Below are 22,523 nucleotides of genomic sequence, written 5' to 3' on the forward strand. Positions count from 1 at the left end.
TGGGCAATTGGGAATTTAAATCTATGGCTTGGTTTCATCAACACTGTAAACACAAAGGTTTTTATTACTGTAATCATCCTTATATGATGAATTCGGGGAGAACTACAGCCTTTGCCCCACAAATATTAACGCATTATTCCATATATTCCTTTTTAAGATGTATTTATTTGAGAGAGAGAGAGAGAGAGAGAGAGAACACTCAAGCAAGGAGAGGGGCAGAAGGAGAGGGAGATAGAGAATCCACAAGCAGACTCCGCAGCTGAGAGCAGAGCCTGATGCAGGGCCAGATCCCAGGACCCGGAGATTACTACCTGAGCTGAAACCAAGAGTTGGCCACTCAACCAACTGAGCCTCTCAGGTGCTCGGGTGCTTTATACTTCATGAAATCCTTTCACAATTCTATGAGAGGTTGGTTTATCTGAAGCTATGAATCCCTATACGAAGAAACTGTGGCTTAGAGTTTAAGTGACTTCAGGCTGTACAACAAGTGAGTGTTACCCAAACACATATTATTCTTCCTGTTTTTGTTTTTGTTTAATTCTAGGTCAGTATGTCGCATTATATCACACAGGAACTCAGAGTCCTTGAAGGCACATTCTTTCCTGGATGCACTAGGCAGTGAGAACTAGGATTAAATGTGGATTTCCTGAAAAGAAGAATTCTGCTATTATCTATCTAGGCTGATGCCTTTTGAAATAACTTGTTTGTATTTGCTTAAAAACAGGTGTTTAAAGCAAGATGTTTTTCAGAAATTTGAGATTCCCAAATGTGACAGTCTCAAATTCTCACCAGAAAAAGTTAAAAACGACAGTAGCTAACATACAGGCTAGTGTTTGAGAGGTGATAATAACTGGTCATAGAAAGTTTGGTTCAGTTAGGATACGGCCATTAAAGAGAGAATCAATAATAGTGGGGTCATCTACTTCATATTTAGATTTTTACGGCAAAAGAGGACTTAAATAGCTATTGGATATGGCATTGAATACAATAATTATACAGCTTTGGCTGTATATATTATCTACGTGTATTTGTATACACACAAGTACAGGAGAGAGAATCCAAGAATATTAACATATTTGTACCACGCATTTTCCAGAGAAGCAAAAAGAGTAGGCAATCACAAAACTGCTGTGAAAGTGAGGAAACTGATGTCCTCTTGTTATCCAAAGGAAGAGGAAAACCATGGAATGTATTAAACCAATTTAGGATTTTAGTTTGGAGGATGGATGCCTTGGTTGTGCATACTTGGGCAGGTTTCAGGCTTGCTACTTTCATGTCAAAGGAAGACAATGTTCTAGACAGGAAAAAAAAAATGTTTAGGAATCAAAGATACTTTATTTCACCCTTCCCCAGCCTCAAGGGTGGAAGATAATCATAGTTATGACTGAGTGCTTACTGTGTGACAAACGCATGCTAGAGGGTACATCGCATACCCTCTCCTTTACTGTTTCAACAACCACGTGAAAATAGGTGATACTATACCCTTTTCATAGAAGAACTGGAAGTTCCAAAAAGTTAGTGAGAAAGAAGAGCAGAATCTATTTCTACCTGTTCCTGAGCTCATTTTATTAAACTCTATTCAGTGAGGCAACAATGAATTCCTTTAGTTGGGCCTCATAACAAAGAACACATAGTCTCTAAACTGGAAAAAGTATTAATGTTGGCTTGTGAGTTGTTTATCAGAAAGGTCCAGTGGAGCCTAGGTTAACTATTACATCAGGCTTCACAGCTTTTTACTGTCATTGTATCAATTCGGTGGGGGAACTGATTAATTCTTCTATTGATGACATCATGAACAATTCCTCAGTTCCAAGGGGAGGAAATAAAAAACCTTAGTATCAAAATTATTGGGGATCTCTTCTCTAGAATTTACCTCCCAGAAATAGGAAAGTCCTCTAATTTGATAAAATCTTTCAAACTGAAACCCAATCTAAAGTACTTAATACGTATTTCAAAATTACTTCATGTCAGAAATACTGTTAAAGTGTAATGACTATAATTATGAAAGATTTACATCACCACAAGCATCTGGAGATGCACACAGGTGTTATTAATCTATTAGTTGGAAGTAGCTGGCATTATGACAGTACTCTGTGTACAGGACTATTTTTTAAGCCCACCATTTGCAATTGATTACATGGACCATCTGTAACTGTCTGTGAATCATGTTAGGAGTTACCCCACTGACATTTATCGAACATTTGTCATGTAGCAAAATGTTTTGTATAGAAAAGTTGACACATAATGGCTTTCAGGTTTCACGAGTAAATCAAGTTTAGATACCAGGCTTTAAGTACAACCCATTGATACGTAGTCTCCAGAAAAATACGGCTTATGATTTGGTTCAAGAATACGGCGTCACCCCAAGCCCTCCGTGCATAGACCAAAAGGTCTTTTGTGACCAGCGAGGTGACTGCTCCACCGTTTGTTCCCGTGGAACTCTCTCTCGGGTAGCTTCAAAAGTGGTGAGGAAAGAAAATGTGGGAGATACAGCTAAAGATGACGTGGGAGCAGCGGATCGCGATCAGTCCAAGGCTGGGGATTTGCCTTCGGGGAAGAAACGCGAAATCTCTGTTAAGCTTGTGGTTAACTGAGGAGTGGGGGCTATTCTCTCTCGACGCGTACGCGCCACCTGTCAGACCAGAGGAGACGCTGGGGATGGAGAGGGGGGCGGGTAAGAGGGTGCTCCGGGTCCCGGAAAAAAAAAAAAGGCTGTGGGCCAACGGATCTTGGCCTTCGAAGCGCTTTGGTCGGGGTGATAGGGTGGTGGGGTGGGGGGAAGGAGGGCTAGCTAGATCCGGAGGCCACAAAACGTAGCCTCCGGGATCAGGCTGGGAGACCGGGGGCGCCACCGTGTGCCCCTCCCCTGAGCCAGCCTCTCAGCTCCTCCTCCCAGACACGTGACCACAGCCGGCGGGTCTCCTCGCTCCCGCAGCGTAGCTCGCTCTGTTTCTTCCCTCCCGCCGCCGTGCCCTTCTTCTCCTCGGTTCCCATCCCTCCGCCCTCCCCCCACCTTCTTCCCCACGCCCCAATAGAGGCTCGAGCTGCGGAGTGCCCGCCCCTCCGCCCTATTCTTCGTTTGTTCATTGGCTGAGGCCTCAAGGACGCGTCCCGAGGGCGGGTGGCAGCCATTGGTGGGATGAGCAATCCGAGTTCCCGGATGAGGGAACATTCAGCAGTATAAAGGGAGCGGGGAAGGCGGGAGACAGCGCAGTTTGAATCGCGGTGCGACGAAGGAGTAGGCGGTGGGATCTCGCTGGCTGTCTGACTAGTCCTTTTTCTGCCTTGCTTGTTTGAGCTTCAGCAGAATTCGAAATGGTAAACTTCGCGGAGGCGCTCGAAGACTCCGCGGGTTTTTGCCGATGGGAGAAAAACCCGTTACACACAGGAGATGGGGGTGAAGTGGCGACGGTTGGAAACGCGCGGAGACAGGATTTGGAAGAGCGGGGGGAGGTGTTTTGTCGGCGGCGAGCGGAGCAGCCTCCGATCTCGCGGCGGGCGGCGACGGTTGGGTGGCGCGCGCAGCGCCGCTGGGGGCCGGCGGGCGGACGGAGGCGCGCGGCCGCGGCGGGCGCGCAGCGAAGGGGCAGGCGGGCGGGGTCGCCCTTGCGGCGCGCGGCTGGCCGGAGACCCCGGCTGGGCACGGGGCCGCGCTCGCGCCTGGGCCGCGCCGCGGTGGGGGAGGGGCACGCCGCCCTGGTAATCCTATATTCCCCGTTCCTCCTTCGCTCGCGGGCGTGTGCGCGCCGCAGGCTGGCGGTAAGGCTGGGAAGGACTCCGGAAAGGCCAAGACAAAGGCGGTTTCCCGCTCACAGAGAGCCGGCTTGCAGGTCAGTGGTTGTTCGTGCAGTCTGGGAATTGTGGCGTTTTTCTTTCCACCTCTTTTCTTGTTTATCATCGCTCTAGATGGGCGTTTCGTCTTTGCGTGGGTGATGCGGTGTCGCGACTTGGTTTGCCGATACGATAAATACCGAAGGGGGGGCGATCACGTGTGTCGATGCTGGGGCGCGTTGCTGCACCAGCGTCCGTGCCCCTTGATTTGGCGCGCGTGTAATATTACCATCTTTGACTCTAACATCTTTGTGCATTTATGTTTGTGTGCTTAAAATTAAGTTCCCGGTGGGCCGTATTCATCGACACCTGAAATCTAGGACGACCAGTCATGGACGTGTGGGCGCGACTGCCGCTGTGTACAGCGCAGCCATCCTGGAGTACCTCACCGCAGAGGTAAATGGGTGTACGCCTATAATCTGGAAAAGGTTTGGGGGGGTTGGGGGGAGGCGGTGAGAGGGAAGGAGGAAAGTGATGCAAGAAAAACTCCCAGGCCCTAAACGCGGCTAGAAGCTTCTGAGAACGCTAGAGGGGGCTGGTTTTCATTAAGGAATCCTACTGAGCTTGTTGAGTTTGCTGCTCTTGGAAATAAAATTGCGTGCCCCCTTTTGCATGTGTTGCCATTCAGGTAGTAGGGGAAGACGTCATTTGGTAGATTTACCTTCATGAAGATTGATTCTACTGCCTGGGCTTTGGTTTTAAGGAAAGTTGGAAGGAGATTGATTAGAATCTGCCTTGTAGGTACTTGAATTGGCAGGAAATGCATCAAAAGACTTGAAGGTAAAGCGTATTACCCCTCGTCACTTGCAACTTGCTATTCGTGGAGATGAAGAATTGGACTCTCTCATCAAGGCTACAATTGCTGGTGGTGGTACGTAAATACTAAAATTTTATTCCTTTGTAGAAAAAATCCTCCTGTAGCTCTTGTTATTAATTTTCAGTACAGAAGAAAACCTGTTTTCGTTGCAGTGTGGTTGCATTATGAAATTTTATTTATGTTATAACTTAATGAATTTTTACATATTTGAGCTTTGCATTTAAAGACATTTTCCAAGTTGACATTAAACTGTCTTGGTTTTAAGTGTTGTGTGATTTTTAAAATATGTATATTAAAAAGTAGAATTAATCCCTGTTCCTCTCCTAGGTGTCATTCCACACATCCACAAATCTCTGATTGGGAAGAAAGGACAACAGAAGACTGTTTAAAGGATGCCTGGATTCCTTATTATCTCAGGACTCTAAATACTCTTAACAGCTGTCCAGTGTTGGTGATTCCAGTGGACTGTATCTCTGTGAAAAACACAATTTTGCCTTTTTGTAATTCTATTTGAGCAAGTTGGAAGTTTAATTAGCTTTCCAACCAACCAAATTTCTGCATTCGAGTCTTAACCATATTTAAGTGTTACTGTGGCTTCAAAGAAGCTATTGATTCTGAAGTAGTGGGTTTTGATTGAGTTGACTGTTTTTAAAAAACTGTTTGGATTTTAATTGTGATGCAGAAGTTATAGTAACAAACATTTGGTTTTGTACAGAATTATTTCCACTCCAGTGGATAAGCTCAATAAAGGTCATATCCCAAACTCGTTGTGTTTTAAATTTGCTTGATTGTAATGGGAATTCCTTTCTTTTGAGTAGGTATGTCATACAGCAGTAACATAAGCATATTTCTTTTCTTGAAATTGAACTTGGTAGGTCAAGTAAGCAGACCCAAGTGTAATCTTTTTTTAATGTTCTGTAATGAGCTATTAAAAATTTTAAAATGTTGACTGGAGCTGCAATGGGGCAAGTTGCTGTTTCTTAGGGTAAGCTTGACCATCTCAGTTTGTTGGCTGTTCCTGCTCTCTGTGATGGCATCACGCTGGTGGGCTATTGCTGTGGTGGATTTGGGGAGGGAGAGGGCATTATAGCTACCTCCACAGAGGGAACTTTCAGTTCAGACTTTGGAGATAGTGGTTTATCATGTGCTATAGTGTTTTGAAGTCTACTTGAATTAAATTTTTCAGTAGTTATTAACGTCTTGGGGGGGAGGGCATGCTTTTCCCATTTTCCAGAAGAGTGTCAGCATTTCTTTGCAAGTCCTGAGTTACATATTTGCATGCTAACAGCTTGATTTGAACGTTGTGAAAAAATGAGTATTTTTTGGTTGGGTTGAGCGAACCATTTTGACACTTGTTTTGTGGGAAGTTCCTCTCATTTTAAAAATTTGGATGACATTACCAAGCAGTAAGTGGTCCCTTCCCCACCAAGGAGACCCAACATGACATAGTTCAGCATTTCCCGAGGAAATGCCATGAAAATGGGAGAAGGAAGAAAATCCAACAAGTTGTCATTTCTGTGATAGTAATGCATTAGGAAAAGGTGGTTCCTTCCTTCATTTGCATAAAGGATTAGGGCTTTTCACCAGAATAATTTGCAAACTGCAAATAAAGTGTTCATACCTTCTGGATGTACCAAGAGACAATTTAATGGAATATGGGTCAGGAAAATGGTGTGCAACTGAAATAAAAAGGAAATAAAACAGCGCCGTAGTTAGGGTACAAAACAATACCGTGGTTAAGGTCAAACGACGCTCTAATGTGCTTCTGAACACCTGTGCCGGAAGCGCTTCATAGGGACTGACAGCGCGATATTTCACCTGACTGAAACCTCCCAAGGCTGAGGGGGCCCAGAGGCGGGCCCTTCGATCCCTGGGATTGCTCCTGTAAAGAAGCGTCCCCAGCCCCACCCGTCGCCCAGGCGGCCCGGAAGGCGGGCTCCTGCCTGCGTTGGCCGCGCTGGGAGGTCAGGGGGCACGGCGCAGCTAAGGCGGGAGGCCGGGTCCCCACCTCGGCGGAATCCCCCGGCGGGCAGCCGGGCTGGTATCGCCCGCCTACCCCCGCCAGCGTTGGTCGCTCGAGGCGTTCGGCGCCGCGCACGGACAGCCGAGTAGTCTCCGACTTCCAGGCCCGGGAGCTCGGTCCGGGGGCCCGGAGGGATGCGGCTCGCGCCGTAGGGGCCCGCGGGGGGCGGGGAGGCCGCCGTGAGGAGGCGGAGCTGTGAGCCCGCCAGTCCGCCCGGGCCGCCGCCGCCGCCACGATCCCCTGCTCTCCTCCCCGCTCGCCACCGCACGCCCCCACCCCGGGCCGGCTAGCCTCCGCCGCGGCCGCGGCGTCCGTCCCCCCGTAGCTGCGCTACTGGAGGAAGCGGAAGAAAGCGCAAGCCATGGAGGGGAACCGGGATGAGGCGGAGAAATGTGTCGAGATCGCCCGCGAGGCCCTGAACGCCGGCAACCGTGAGAAGGCCCAGCGCTTCCTGCAGAAGGCGGAGAAGCTCTACCCACTACCCTCGGCCCGCGGTGAGGCCCTCCGTGTCCCTTCCTTCCCTACTTGCCGGGTCCCCAAGACCGCGGCGTAGCCCGCCCCCGCCCCCACCATCGCCCCTCCGGGAACCGGCGGGGGCCCCGGCCTGCCAGATGCAGCCTCAGGGCCCCGGGAGGAGCCTCCCGACACACCCCCGCCCCGGCCCCCACTGTCCCAGGCCGGGCCTGGGATGGGCTGCCCGAGATTCCCTCTGCACTAGCCTGCCTTCGAGATGCCGGCGCTCAGGTGACAGACGAGTGTTGCCGCTTCCCCGGTCCGTTTTGTAGAGGTCTAGCTGTCATTCTCCTAGATTTGTCTGGCCCCGTCTTACCTGAGTGGGGCTTTATATATGGCTGTTTGGTTGTGTGGCCCCCTCGCACCGCATCTTCACCCTCAAATAAGGCCTAGGCCCCTAATGAAGTGAGAGGAATGGGGAACTCTAGTGGCTACTGTACAGGTCTCCGTTCCACCGCCTCTGGGTAGAACACTGTTCCCAAAGCAAACATTTCGAATACCTGAGATGACATTGCTTTTCCCTGGGAGAGGTTTTTTTGGAAGAGAGGAGCACAAATTTGGCAAGAATGATATAGTCAGCAATGATTTCCTAAACAGTATCTGATTTGATAACATCATAATTATCAATAAATTAGGCACATCACTAAGGAATAGCGTACCGGACTGACTTAAGTTGAATTCGCCCTGTTCAGGTCCTGCTCTGTAGGCTTTAAAGTAATAATAATAGCCAACATTTACTGAGCACTCAAAGTGCCAGGCCTTGTGCCTAGTGTTTTATACGTTTTATTTCATTTACTCCTCAGAATAGCCCTATGTAGAGATGGAATTCGTTTAACTGGGTTTACCCATGTGTTAACAGACCTTTTTGATGAATGAATGAATGAATGAAAGAAAATATTTTACCGAGGGTCACAGAGTAGTTAGTAGCAAAGTCAGAATAGTAATTGAGCTTTCCAGCTCCAAAAAGCCTTTAACCACTGTGCTCTAGTGTCTTGCTAATAAATACTGATTCACTCGAGGTTCAGGGTATCTCTAGGTTAAGAAAATTAAAGATAAGTTAATATGAATGTGAGGCTGTTTATTGTTCTCTCAAAATTTTTTTTATATTGTTGAAGCCCTTGTATTCTTTGCTTTTCTCTATCATTTTCATTACACTGCTGTTGAATACTCTACCAGAGAGGACAGGAAAAGGAAGTGAAAGAAAAGAAAGGAGTTAATATTTTCTAACATTTTTTAACATTTTTTTAAAATGTCACACAAATACGTAGCAAAGTTTACGTATTCATTTTTAAGCATATGGTTCAGTAGTAGTAACCATTTTCATACCGTTATGTAATAGATCTCTGGAATTTTTTCATCTTACAGAACTGAAATTCTGTACCAATGAAACAATTTCCCATTTTCCCTGCCTGCCAGCCCTTGGCAACACCGTTCTTTATTTTAAAAATTCTAGTACTTTAAATACCTTATGTAAGTGAAATCATACAGTATCTGTGTTTTTTGACTGGCTTATTTCACTTAGCATAATGTCCTTTAAGTACATGATTGATATGATTTTCTTTTTTAAGGCTGTATAATATTTCATTTACACCCCCCCACACACCCATATTTCCGGTTTTCATTCATCTGCCACTAGACATTTAGGTTGTTTTTATATCTCGGCTATTGTAAATAATGTTGCTATGAACGTGGGTGTGCAAGTATCACATTGTAAGTTTCTCCTGCTTTCAGTTCTTTCAGATACAAACCCAGAAACAGGATTGCTGGATCACATTGGCAGTTTTGTTTTTAATTTTTTGAGAAACTACTGTACTGTTTTCCATAGCAGTTGCACCATTTCACATTCCCACCAACAGTGTGTAAGAGTTACAGTTTTTCCACATCCTCACCAAAACTTTTTTTCTGTTTGTTTTTGATAGTAGCCGTCTTAAAAAGTATGAGGTGATACCCCGTTGTGGTTTTGATTTGCATTTCTTTAATGATTAAAGTGATGTTGAGCGTGTTTTTATATGCTTGTTGGCTTGTTTATATCATCTTTGGGGAAATGTCTATTCAGGTCCTTTGCCCATTTTTTAAAAATAATTATTATTAAGGTGTTGAGAGTAGAACTCAGGTGATTGACAGAAAGTAGGTTTTTTTTTTTTAAGATTTTCTTTACTTATGGGGGGCATGTGCATGCAAGTGGGGGGAAGGGCAGAGGGAGAGAGAGAGAGAGTGGGAGAATCTCCAGCAGACTCTATGCTGAACGCAGAGCCTGAGCGGGGCTCTATCCCATGGCCCTTAGATCATGACCTGAGCTGAAGTTAAGAGTTGGATGCTTAACAGACTGAGCCACCCAGGCACCCTTGCCCATTTTTTAATTGGATTATTTGTTTTGTGGTTGAGTTGTCAGAGTCCTTTATATGTTTTGGATCTAAACCCCTTATTACATACACGATTTGCACATTTTTTTCGCCAATTTCATTCTTTTGGTTGTGTCCTTTGATGTACAGAAGTTAAGCTTCATGTAGTCTCATTTGTCTGTTATTGCTTTTATCGCCTTTGCTTTTGGTGTCATATTCAAGAAATTGTTGCCCAGAGTTAAAATTTGCATACTCTAAAAAAAAAGAAAGAAAGAAAAAAATTTGCACACTGTATGAATGCATGATTTTATTTTAGCCATTATCTAGTACTAGAGGGACAGTTTTAACATTAAGCAAGTAACCACTCAAGACAGAATACCTTGGCTTTTGAAGCCTATCTTCTCCACTTAAGAGCTGTAACCTTAATCTTGGGCAAGTAGCATAACCTCTCTAGCCTTTGGCTCTTTCATCTGCAAAATGGGACAATAATGTACCAATTTCATGGGGCTGTTGTGAGGATTAAAGGAATTAATACATGGCATTTAACAGTAAGCACTCAATATTTTGGGTATCATTTCTATTTAACAAGTGTGAGCCTCTGAGAGGCTTTAAACTTGTGGCTTATCATTCTTATATAAACACTTTGTTGTTCTGGTTGTTTGTTTAATGCTTCCTTGAGAAACTTTCTTCTTTCAGTGTTTTTTTCCCTTAACTAAGCTCTATGCCCAACATAGCTTGAACTCACAACCCTGAGATCAGGAGTCATGTGCTTTACAGACTGTATCAGCTAAGCACCCCTATCATATAAGCAATTTGAATCAGTCTGCTAAAGGATACTGTAAGATATCAAAGCACAACACAGTTGTTGCTCTTAAAGACATGAACATAGAAAAAATTAAGAAAAATAGCAGTGAATATTAATAGTACAATGTCTTGTAAAGGCAGTCTGTGTTTACCAAGTAAAGTGATAGTTACAGTTGTGGAGTGGTCAAAAAATCTTGGTTCAGATGCAGACTTTGCCTCTGACAGTTTTGTAACCAGGGAGAAGTTACTTAGCATCTCTGTCTTCTTTAGTTATGTGCCAAACGAAGATTTCATCACAGGGCTGAGGTGAGCATTAGCTGAAATAAAGTTATGATCAAATACTTAGCAAAGTGTGTTTTACATAGAATCTTCTCAGAAGATGTTTAATGGAATAATTTAAGAACTTAGGGGAGGGAAAGGTCTAGAACATTTGTGTAAGTCCTGAGAAAATATTTAGTATAGAAAGAAATTGAAGCTACCGGTTAAAATGAAATTTTATCCCTGCATTTCTCCTATTCTAGATTACTACCAAATTCTTATAACTCTGAAGTTTCCTCTGGATGTGTTTTCATACTAAGAGGGGCAAAAGAAAACATTGCATATTGACTTTCATTATTCTTATACAGTGAATGGGAAAATGTGAGAGTAAATTCTAACTAAACTCGAGAATTTTTATCCTCTTCACATTTTATTTTTGCCAGGTGAGCAGTTTGATTGATAAAACACTTAAAAAAGTTGGCAAGAGTTTTCCTTGAAGAAAAGCTTGATTTTCAAATGGATCTAGGACATTATTGCTTTCTATGTTTTTAGTTGAGAATATTATTTTATGGATCATTTATTGCAGTGGACTTCTAAGTGAATTGAATTTTACAAATATTCAAATATTTTCATACAACGAGTTTGGTTTATGTTCAAAAGGTTTGATATATATGACTAGCTACTACATATTCTGGAAAAATAATGTCAGCAGGAAGAAAAGTAAATTACTTTTTAGTTTCTTAAACTGTATATTTATTGAATTATTGATATGTTTTGTACTTTCACAGAGGGATACAATCTCACTGTTTTAATGCTTTACATTGCTATTTACTTAGTATCAACTTTAGTGTTTCATACTAATTTGGGGCAGTTAGTATAGATTTGGGTTGTTTTTTTTTTTTCCGAAGAAAAGCATTTTGATTGTTTTCAGAATTTCTCAGTAACTTGAACCAGATTGTGGCCTACAACTTCAAAAAAGGCCATCCTGTGTCTGCTTTAATGAATGGTTAACTCATGTGTAATTTGCAGCATCTTTCTGTGCGATAGCGATTAAAATAGTCCTCTATTTTTTCCCTCATGTGAGAGATATATGTATGGCATTTTCCTTTTTTTCTTACTACATTATTTTAAAATTTAAATCTAATTAAAAATTCAAAGTTCTGTCCCTCTTTTGCCTCACTTAAAATAGTAAAATAAAGCTTTTCAAACTGTCGTTACACATCTGGATTAGTAGCCAACCTATTCCTTTTAAGGCAGTTCCATTTTCTTTCTCTTTCTGACTTAATTAAAATTTAGTGATGAGTACAAATTATACATTTGGAACAGTTATTTTGATAACATCGAGTTAAGTGTTATAAAATGATCTCCAAATTTCAGCCAATAGCCAAAGTGTTTCAGACATTATAGTTAAAGAAAGAATACTGAATTTGGTTTTGAACCTTAATTTAATAGTTGTATGACCTTGCATATGTGACTATTTTTTGGAGCCTCAATTTTCTCATCTCTAAAATGGGGATACATTTATTCAACACACATTTATTGAATCCACACTTCTTTGTGGCTGGGGAGTCAGTGAACAATAAGACAAAGTCCTTGTCCTCTTAGAGCTTACATTCTACAGGAATGGAGTATAATGTATCTGCTGGACATAATAATGGCTCGATTCCTGTCATTCTTCTTTCCTTCTTGAAACTTAGTTATCTCATCTGTAATTTTCACAGGATTATTATAAGGATATTTTATTAAGTGCTTTAAGAATGTCATGTATTATTACTAAGCTGGAAGTATTTGGATACTGCCTTGGAGTCAACAGTATAATATTTGTCTCTTTCTTTTCTGTCATTTGTAGTTACCTGTTTGAACGCAAAACAATTGCTTTTAGTTAGGATTGCTCTCCATTTAGATTCAACTACTCATTCCATGCTTCGTTAACATGTGGTTCCCCCTATTTGGCTGCATTCATTCCTTGTGCTATGCTGTGTATATAGCCATCCCTCCCCTAGATTAAAAAGTTCTTTGCCATCAAGAACCATTTTAATCTTAATTATTCTTTTTACTTCCCTGGTACTTGACAGTATTTGCTTTGATACGTATAAGCCTGTATTGTTTGGAACAATACCTGTTTATATAACATTATTCCCTTCAATAAAGATGATTTGCTAAATAATTAAATGAAAATCTTATAGCTATCTGGCTTAATATGCTAATATATTCATAAATGAAGCTTTTCAGTAATCAGATAAGTATGCAAAAATGTATATATAAAAATTGTCACTAGCAAAATTTGGAAAGTATAAATGTTCATTAGTGGGAATCGATTAAATAAATTACATTGCATTCAGATACTATGCACCTATTAAAAATAATAACGTGCCTCAACAATTTTCCATCCGCTGATCCCTTCACCCTGCTCATTGGCTGTAAATCCCCAGCTGTCTGTGCCGAATTTAGAGTTAAGCTTGATTACTCCCCTATTGCAGTAGTCCTGAATAAGATAGATAGATAGATAGATAGATAGATAGATAGATAGATAGATAGATAGATAAAGTGGACGGATATTTATTGATATAAAATGAAATACACGATGTATAATGAATTGAAGGTAATCTGTCAACATATGTAGATTATTCTTTTTTTTTTTTTAATTTATTTGACAGATAGCGAGAGAGGGAACACAAACCGAGGGAGTGGGAGAGGAAGAAGCAGGCTCCCAGTGGAGCAGGGAGCCCGATGCGGGCTCGATCCCAGGACCCTGGGATCACGCCCTGGGCCGAAGGCAAATGCTTAAGGACTGAGCCACTCAGGCGCCCCTATATGTAAATTATTCTCATTTTGTTTAAGCATACATAAAAAAACTTGACAGCTAACTAGAGTAACTAGAGTCAAATATACCAAAATGGTTGGGTGATTTTCTTTTGTGAGATTTATAAGTGATTTTTAGTTTGTTATGGCTCTTTTAATGAGCTAAGAAACATTACTTTTACAATCACACAAATAAAAGCTGTTTCTGGTTTGTGAAGAGGAGGAAAACATCCATTTGTATTTCAGATTATGTATCCTTACTTTAGATTTAGCTAATAGTGGACATTCTATATAACAGGTGTGCAGTAGAAGCTTATGAAATAAAAACATCTTGGTTCTTCACTTTTGGATGATTCACATAAACATTTTTAATACCATATTTACTCTTTCACTAGTCTTTAACATGGAGTATTCTTAAATTAAATGCAGATTCTGTCAAAACCCCAAAAGCAAAGCAATAGGTGTGGAAAGCGAAGGCATAAAATGATGTTGTATAATTGTGAAAACCAAAAGTAAATGCGGTCTGGTTTATAAGTACTGTTTTTGCCCAACTAATGTTTGTAATAATGCACATTATTGCAAATGAGATCTCATGTGATAACTAAGACAGAAAAATCCAATGTGTTCTGAATTCTGGCAGTGTTTGAACCATACCAGTGTTGAATCATACTACCTTCTCGGGCATTAGTTCCAGAAATTGTTAATACGGAAAGCCTTGCTGATTCTATTTTTAAGATGACAGAACTGGATATTGAGACCCAGAGGTAATGGAACTTGTCCAAATTTTCACTCTTTGGAGTCAAAGAGTGTTTGGTGTGAGTGCATGTATACACATAGCCATTGTTAAGCAGAGCCCCTGTACATGAAATTGTAGAAAAATTTTTAGTATCATAAACATGTTGAAAATATAGAACAACAGTATGATCCTGCTTCACCAGTATTCAGCATCTGGCTATTAACCTGGAAGATGTCTAGAAAAACACTGGAAGATTATTTTTGTACTAACATTGAAAGGGAATGTACAGATAACTTTTAATTAGTGTGCATAGGGACTTTGTGTCCACCTGTAAATACTAAACACAAAAAACTATTTTCATATCTGACTCCACAAGTTCTAAAAAATTTTTCATTTATTAGCTGAACTACTTCTATAAAGAGATATTTCCCCTTTCCTGTCTTAGGGTTACATAGTGGTACAGTTCATACAGGAAAGACAAGTGCTTGATTGCTTTTATCAGTTTTCAAGAAAAGGATTTGGTTCCCTTTTATTTCTCCAAAAGCAGCTAATGAGTATAGTTGACCCTTGAACGACATGGGTTTGAACTGTGTGGATCCACTAATCAAAATTTTTTTTGGCTAAATACAGTACTATAAATGTATTTTCTCTTCCTTATTATTTTCTTAGTAACATTTTTTTCTCCAGCTTATTTTATTGTAAGAATACAGTATATAAGGGGCGCCTGGGTGGTGCAGTCGTTAAGCGTCTGCCTTCGGCTCAGGGCGTGGTCCCGGCGTTATGGGATCGAGCCCCACATCAGGCTCCTCCGCTATGAGCCTGCTTCTTCCTCTCCCACTCCCCCTGCTTGTGTTCCCTGTCTCACTGGCTGTCTCTCTGTCAAATAAATGAATAAAATCTTTAAAAAAGAAAAATACAGTATATAATACATATACAACATATATGTGTTAATCAAGTATTTATGTCATTGGTAAGGCTTCCTTCCTGTCAGTAGTAGGCTATTAGTAGTTAGGTTTTTAGTGAGCCAGAAGTTATATGGGTATTTTTTAACTGCGTGTGGATTGGTGCCCCTAACTGCTGGGTTGTTCAGGGTCAACTGTATTATTTTTTAGGTCCTTGGCCAGTGGGGAACCCTTTAACATTTAGCTTCTGAGTACAGATTCCCAATAGTCTTTAATAGTTAGCTTGCTGTTTGGTGTAACAATGTTTCAGGCTCCTCTTGCACATTTTCTGGGATAGATCTGGAATCAATCATATCTTCAGTAAGTTTCTTTTAGTGGAAAATGATGTTTCAACATCACAGTCTGGCACTAAGGATGCTGTAGTTACCAGATTGTTCATTATTTCTGGTTTTTTTCAGTGTACAGACTAGGAAATTACTTCTTTTTTTTTCTAAAGCTAAAATAGCTTATGAGTTTATACTTTTACTTCTCATTCAAATTAAGCACTTTGGGGTGTTAAATTTCTCTAGTTTATATTTCTTTTTTTTTTTTTTCTTTTCCCCTAGCTTATATTTCTGTTTCCTTCCTTCCACAGTAGTAATGCTGGTTCTCAAGACCATGGTAAATGATAGAATATGTCATGATCTTTTTTTGCTTTCTGCCTCATCATATACTTGCATCATAGTTTCAGAGTAGTATTACCAATAATATTCCCCTAATACAGTTATTGAAAAGTTAAAAATTTTAGCATATGCTCTCCCCATTTTCCCTCCCCATTTCAAGTTTTTTCAAATTTTGAAATAATTTAAATTTCTAGAAAAGTCACAAGAATAATATAGACTTCCCTTGTGTATTTCACTCAGGCTTCCTATTTTGATAAAATTTTACTACATTTGCTTTATCATGCCCTTCTTCTGTCCTTCCCCTGCCGTCTCCCCCATCCCACGCATACATGTACAATTTGTTCTTACTGTATTTTTTCCTGAGCCAGTTAAGAGTAAGTTGTAGACAGGATGTCCCGTTACCCCTCAATAATTCAGTGTATATTTTCTAAGACAGGGACACCCTTATATAACCACAGTATAACCATTAAATTAATGAAATTAATGCATGTACCTCATTCAAATTCTGCTCATCTTCCCAATTATGTCCTTGGTAGCAAAAAAGACATATGTTGCCTTTATTTGACATGTTTTATTCTCCAGATATCATCTTTTCTCTTTTCTCCCTTGACCTTGACATTTTTTATGAGTATAGGCCAGTTATTTTATAGAATTTCCCTCAATTTGGGTTTGACATTGCCTTGTATGAATTTTTGGCAGGAATACATAGCAGTGATGTTGTTTTCTTAGTGTAACATACCAGGAGTACGGTCTTAATTGATTGATGCTAATTTTGATCACTTGTTTGAGTTGCTGATTGTCAGGTTTCTCCATTCTAAACTTACTTTGTTTCCCCTTTGTAATTAATAAATATTTTGTGGGAAAATACTTGCAACTGTGTAAATGTCCTATTCCCCAACAAACTTTACACAACTCCTTTTAGCGTCCATCGATGATTCTTTCCTGAATAAATTTCTAATGGCTGTCAAATGGTGGTTTTTAATTCTGTCATTCCTTCTATAATTTATTAGTTGGCATTCAACTTTATTTATTAGTTTTGATTCATGGATTCCTATTTAATCCATTACTATCATTTTTTTTAAAAAGATTTATTTATTTGAGAGACAGTGCATGGGTGAGTGGGGGGGGAGGGATAGTGGGAGAGGGAGAGAATCTCAAGTAGACTCCCCACTAAACGTGGAGCCAGAGGTGGGGCTCAGTTTCATGACCCATGAGATCATGATCTGAGCCAAAACCAAGAGTCAGACACTCAACCAGCTGAGCCACCCAGGCACCCCCATTGCTATCATTTTTAATTTTGATGCTCAGATTACCTCAGATTTAGTCAGGAGTCCCTTCAGGCTGATTCCTGTGTCTTTTTGACATGTCTTCATCACTCTTTGAGCTTCCTTACTTTTTGGCACAAAAAAATTTTCAGGTTCACTTTTTATTTTATTGTCCTGGGAATCAGCTATTTCTCCAAGGAGCTCTTATTCTTTTCAGTGGTCAATGGTACTTGGAAACTAAGATATACACGTTCGATAGGCTTCTTGCTACAGGGTTGTCATTGCCTTTGGGTCCTCTCAACAAAACTAAGAAATATACGTATGTGTGAATGTATGTATGTATATGTATGTGTATGTGTATCTGTGTGTTATATGTGTTTGTATATGGGCATATACACATTTATAGTCATTTAATCTTAATTTTGATATCTGTGGAACACTCGCAGACTTCCCTTTCAGTCCACCAGCGTTCATTCTAGTCTTCTCTGTTTCCATATTTGTAATGCCATTCTCAGCCCTGTTTTTGGCTATAACTGCCCTCTTGGTTCCAATAAGCTTCCTTCATCCAAGTGTCAGCTGCCAAAAGGTAGAGAAAGAAAGGGAAGAGAAGACCAATAATTTTTTTCAAGTAAAAGACAAGCCAGAGGAAGCCCAACATTTTAAAAATATTTGAATCTGTCTACAGTGTCAGAGCTTATTATTATTATATACTATATGCTCTTTCTTTTAATTGTCATTAGTCTTATTTCTGTACGTCACTATACATTTAGTTCTCACCATCAGTCCTTATATCAATGTATTTATAATTATTTTGGATTCCTGAAGCTTGTTCTCTAGTAGATTTCTAGGAAGGGCTTGTGGGAACTATGCTCCTAAGTTCTGGAACGTTGAAAACCATTCATTTGGGGCCTCAGTGCTTGAAGTTAGTTGGTGCATACAAAATACTTGGCTGAAATTTTCTTTCTTTAGATACCCTAAATATGTTACTCCATTGTTTTCCGCAAATACTACTGATAAGTAAAGTTTGATGACACTCTAATTTTCTTTCATTTATAAGTTATTTTATCTTTTTGTCTAGTTGCTTGGTTAATTTTACTAGAATATATTTTGGTGGTGGTTATTTTGGGTCAGTATTCTTAAGTATGTGATTTGCCGTTTTGTTATGTGATTTTAGATGTTTTTATCAGAAAAGTTTTCTCCAATTATTGTTATATTGATTTGATTCCCTTGCTTTATTTTTCTTTTTTAGGACTCCTATTATATGAATGTTGGGTAATGTTTAACTGTTTTCAGTATTTGCCATTTTTTTCTAATTTTTTGTCTTTTCATTTTTTTTAATTTAAAAATTTCTCCTCCTTTTAATATTCTCTTTTGCTCACACAAAATTGTCTGTAGTTTATTAATTCCTTATTTCTTCTAGTTTAGTCTTCTTTTTTTGAATTGGTTTTTTTTCTTTTATTTCTTATTGTTTCCTGAGTTTTTTAACTCATTCTTTTTTACATACTCTTCTCAGTTTTGCCTGCTGTGTTGTAATATAGAAAGTCCCCGTGGTTATTTTAGAGATCTTTTGTTCTGTGGACTGACAAATGCCCTGTTACTGTGCTCCACTTCTTCCCACACAGATGGTAAAACCCACATAGATCTTATAGCTATTGGTGGTTCATCCCCACCTTCTGGTATTTTGGGATTTTGTGCATGAGGCTTTGATTTTGCTATCTAATTGCTCATATTTTATAAGGGACTTGGCAGAGATTTAAAATTTTAGCTGTGGTCACATCCTTCTTCCCAGAATTCTTACAAAATTTTTGAGAATTTTTGTGAACCACTAACCTCTAGACCATGCTGGCTTCTGCTCTCAAGGTTAACATTATGATTACATTAAGTACAAACTAAACTGTAGTTAAAAATTAACTGTATAACATATTATACTTATCTTGTTAATAACTAATAGGTTGCTGTCTAAGAGCCTTTCTGTGTCATCTACAACTAGATATCATAAAAACAATCTCTTACGTCTTTGGTGACCTCTTGAATGCATTAGGTAGGAAAAGATATGGTAGAAGTGCACACACACACATATGTATATGATATAAATAATAAAACAACTATATGCTTACAAATTTGCCAACACTGCTAGTTGATCTTTAAAAATATACATGTAACCGCCCTATTGAGATATAATTCACATAAGTATAATTCATTCATTTGAAGTGTACCATTCAGTGAGTTTTAGTACATTCACAGTTGTGCAACTATTGCAGCAAACAATTTTAGAACATTTTCTTCACCTCAAAAAGAAACCCTATACTCATTAGCAGTTAATCTTCATTTGTCCTCAGTTCCACCCTTTCCTCCCCACGAGCCTTGGCAATGACTAATATACCTTCTTCTCTGTACATTTGCGTATTTTATACATTTCATATAAATAGAATCATACAATATTTGTGACTTTTTTTTTTACTGAGCATGTTTTCAAATTCATCTATGTTGTAGCATATATCAGTACTTCGTTTTTCCCCAAATTTTTTTCAAAGACTTTATTTATTTATTTATTTATTTATTTATTTATTTATTTCAGAGAGAGAGAGAAAGAGCGCACGTGCGTGCACACACGAGTGGGGGCAGGGGCACAGGGAGAAGCAGACTCCCTGCTGAGCAGGGAGTCCATTGCGGGGCTCAATCCCAGGGATCATGACCTGAGCTGAAGGCAGATGCTTAACTGACTGAGCCACCCAGGCACCCCCTTTTCCCCAAATCTTTATTTAAATTCTAGTTAGTTAATATACAGTACAATATTGGTTTTAAGGATGGAATTCAGTGGTTCATCACTTACATATAATACCCGGTGTTCATCCTAACAAGTGCCCTCCTACTAGCCATCACCCATCTAGCCCATCCCCCACCCACCTGCCTCCATCAACCCTCAGTTTGTTCTCTATCATTAAGAGTCTTTTATGGTTTGTTTCCCTCTCTCTTTTTTTTCCTCCCCCTCCCATATGTTTTCCTGTTTTGTTTCTTAAATTCTACATATAAGTGAAACCATATGGTATTTGTCTTTTCTCTGACTGACTTCTTTCACTTAGCATAATACGCTCTAGCTCCATGTTGCACCGTGTTGTTGCAAATGGCAAGATTTCATTCTTTTTGATGGCTGAGTAATATTCCATTATATATGTGTGTGTATATATATATATATATATAATACACACACATACACACACACACACACATACACACATACATACATGCATACACATATACACACACACACCCCACATTTTCTTTATCTTTCATCAGTCAATGGACATTTGGGCTCTTTCCATTCTTCTTTATCCTTCATCAGTCAATGGACATTTGGGCTCTTTCCATACTTTGGCTGTTGTTGATAATGCTTTTATAAATGTCGGAGTGCATGTACCCCTTTGATTCTGTATTTTTGTATCCTTTGGGTAAATACCTAATAATGCACTGGATCATAGAGTAGTTCTATTTTTAACTTTTTAAGGAACCTCCATACTGTTTTCCAGAGTGGCTGCACCAGTTTGCATTCGGATCAAGAATGCAAGAGGGTTCCCCTTTCTCTGCATCCTCACCAACACCTGTTGTTTCTTGTGTTGTTAATTTTAGCCATTCTGACAGGTGTGAGGTGGTATCTCATCATGGTTTCGATTTGTATTTCCCTGATGATGAGTGATGTTGAGCATCTTTTCATGTGTTTGTTAGCCATTTGTATATCTTCTTTGGAAAACATGTCTTCTGTGGAAGATTTCTTTGGATAAATGTCTATTCACGTCTTCTGCCCATTTCTTAATTGGATTATCTGTCTTTTGGGTGTTGAGTTTGATAAATTCTTTATAGATTTTGGATACTAACCCTTTATCAAATATATGTCATTTGTAAATATCTTATCCCATTCCATAGACTGCCTTTTAGTTTTGTTGATTGTTTCCTTAGTACTACATTTCTTTTTATTGGTGAATAATATTCCATTGTATGGACATATCACATTTTATTTATCCATTCATCAATTGATGAACATTTGGATTGTTTCCAATGTTTTTTCTATTGTGAGCAATGCTGTTATGAACATTTGTGAACCAGTTTTTGTGTAGATGTGTGTTTTTATTTCTCTTGGGTATTTGTCTTTTTCAGATGTATGATTTCTTAAATATGTTCTCCCTTTCTGTGGATTGTCTTTTTACTTTATTGATAATATTCTTTGAAGGGACAAAGTTTTTAATTTTGATGAAGTCTAGTTTCCCTATTTTTCTTTGTCACTTGTATTTTTATCTAAAAATGTTTTGCCTGACTCAAGGTCACAAAGATGTATTCCTATATTTTCTTCTAGGAAGAAATTTTTCTTTACTTCTGTATTTTCTTCACACACACATTTAGGTGTGTGATCTGTTTTAAGCTAATTTTTGTGTATGGGGTGACAAAGGGATCCAAATTCATTTTTTTGCGTGTTGATATTCACTTGTCCCAGCACCATTTGTTGACCCACATGTTCTGATATGTAGTATGTTCGTTTTTGTTCAATTCTGTCTTTTCATTTCTATTATGATTATTTCTTTGGTATGAGTTGTCTCATTTTTTTTCTAACCCATTTGTGATCTTTCTACTTAAATTTTTTAAATTGATTTCTTACTTAAATGCATTGTGCTCATTTGATTGTAGAATATATGACTACTTCTTAGAAATTCAAAGAGAATAACATTATGGTTTAGCTATAATGTAGTCAGTGTTTTTATTCCTTGTGTGCCTGTAAAGAATGAATATTCACCAGTTGTGGGGCATAATGTTATATCTCTTAGATCAAGCTTCATAAATTAGACTTTTATATCATTTGTATCCTGGTGATTTTTTTCATCTTCCCAATGTTAGTTAATAACATAAATAACTGTTAAATTGAAATGTGTTAAAATCTTCTACCACCATGGTGGATTTCTCTGTTTCTTCCTTTTAGTTCTTTTTTTTTATGTTTAGTTTTTTTTTTTTTACACATTTTTAGAAAGATTTTATTTATTTATTTGAGAGAGAGAGGGTGTGAGAGTGGAGGGAGAGAGAGAGTGGGAGAGGGAGAAGCAGACTCTCTGCTAAGCAGGGAGCCTGATGTGGGGCTTGATCCCAAGACCCTGAGATCATGACCTGAGTTGAAGGCAGACACTTAACTGACTGAGCCACCCAGGCCCCCCTTATGTTTAGTTTTAACTTATGGAAAGTTTATAGCATACACAAAAGGAAGGGGAATAGTGTAATCAATCCCTGTTGCCCTCTTGTCTTTAACCTTTATGAATATATGGCCAATCTTATTTCATATATATTTTCTCTACCCTTTCTTTTATGCTCCTGCAGTATTTTAAAGCAAATCCTAGACATAACTATATTATTGTTTTATAGACTCAATGTTTTGATTTACTCATACATTTACCACAGTATTTGTTCACCATCCCTTTTATGTATTTCATCTATCTGGAAGCATTTTCCTTCTGCCCAAACATACATATGTATATGTATGTATATGTGTGTGTGTGTGTGTGTGTGTGTGTGTGTGTGTGTGTGTGTATA

At 39.4% G+C, this 22,523-nt stretch overlaps 2 protein-coding genes across 2 annotated transcripts in view; both read left to right on the top strand.

The window, feature by feature from the left end:
• The first annotated feature begins 3,159 nt into the window (after positions 1-3,159).
• LOC103677932 (histone H2A.Z) lies at positions 3,160-5,411 on the top strand. The gene is made up of 5 exons (XM_008707205.2): positions 3,160-3,318; positions 3,753-3,830; positions 4,114-4,227; positions 4,573-4,702; positions 4,976-5,411. The coding sequence occupies exons 1-5, from the start codon at positions 3,316-3,318 to the stop codon at positions 5,035-5,037; spliced, it is 387 nt and encodes a 128-aa protein (XP_008705427.2). The 5' UTR covers positions 3,160-3,315; the 3' UTR covers positions 5,038-5,411.
• A 1,430-nt stretch (positions 5,412-6,841) lies between these two features.
• Positions 6,842-22,523, top strand: part of DNAJB14 (DnaJ heat shock protein family (Hsp40) member B14) — a 45,656-nt gene continuing 29,974 nt past the window's right edge. Inside the window, exon 1 of the mRNA XM_040625280.1 lies at positions 6,842-7,165. Coding sequence (XP_040481214.1) covers positions 7,033-7,165 — 133 coding nt within the window. The 5' untranslated portion in view covers positions 6,842-7,032. The remainder of the gene's footprint in view (positions 7,166-22,523) is intronic.

This window comes from Ursus maritimus, unplaced genomic scaffold (assembly GCF_017311325.1).
Source record: "Ursus maritimus isolate PB19 unplaced genomic scaffold, ASM1731132v1 scaffold_8, whole genome shotgun sequence".
Lineage (NCBI taxonomy): Eukaryota > Metazoa > Chordata > Mammalia > Carnivora > Ursidae > Ursus > Ursus maritimus.

Coding starts and splice junctions, on each gene's coding strand:
- LOC103677932 (XM_008707205.2), top strand. Junction 3,831..4,113: donor CACAGAGAGCCGGCTTGCAG/GTCAGTGGTTGT, acceptor CTTAAAATTAAG/TTCCCGGTGGGCCGTATTCA. Junction 4,703..4,975: donor GGCTACAATTGCTGGTGGTG/GTACGTAAATAC, acceptor TTCCTCTCCTAG/GTGTCATTCCACACATCCAC.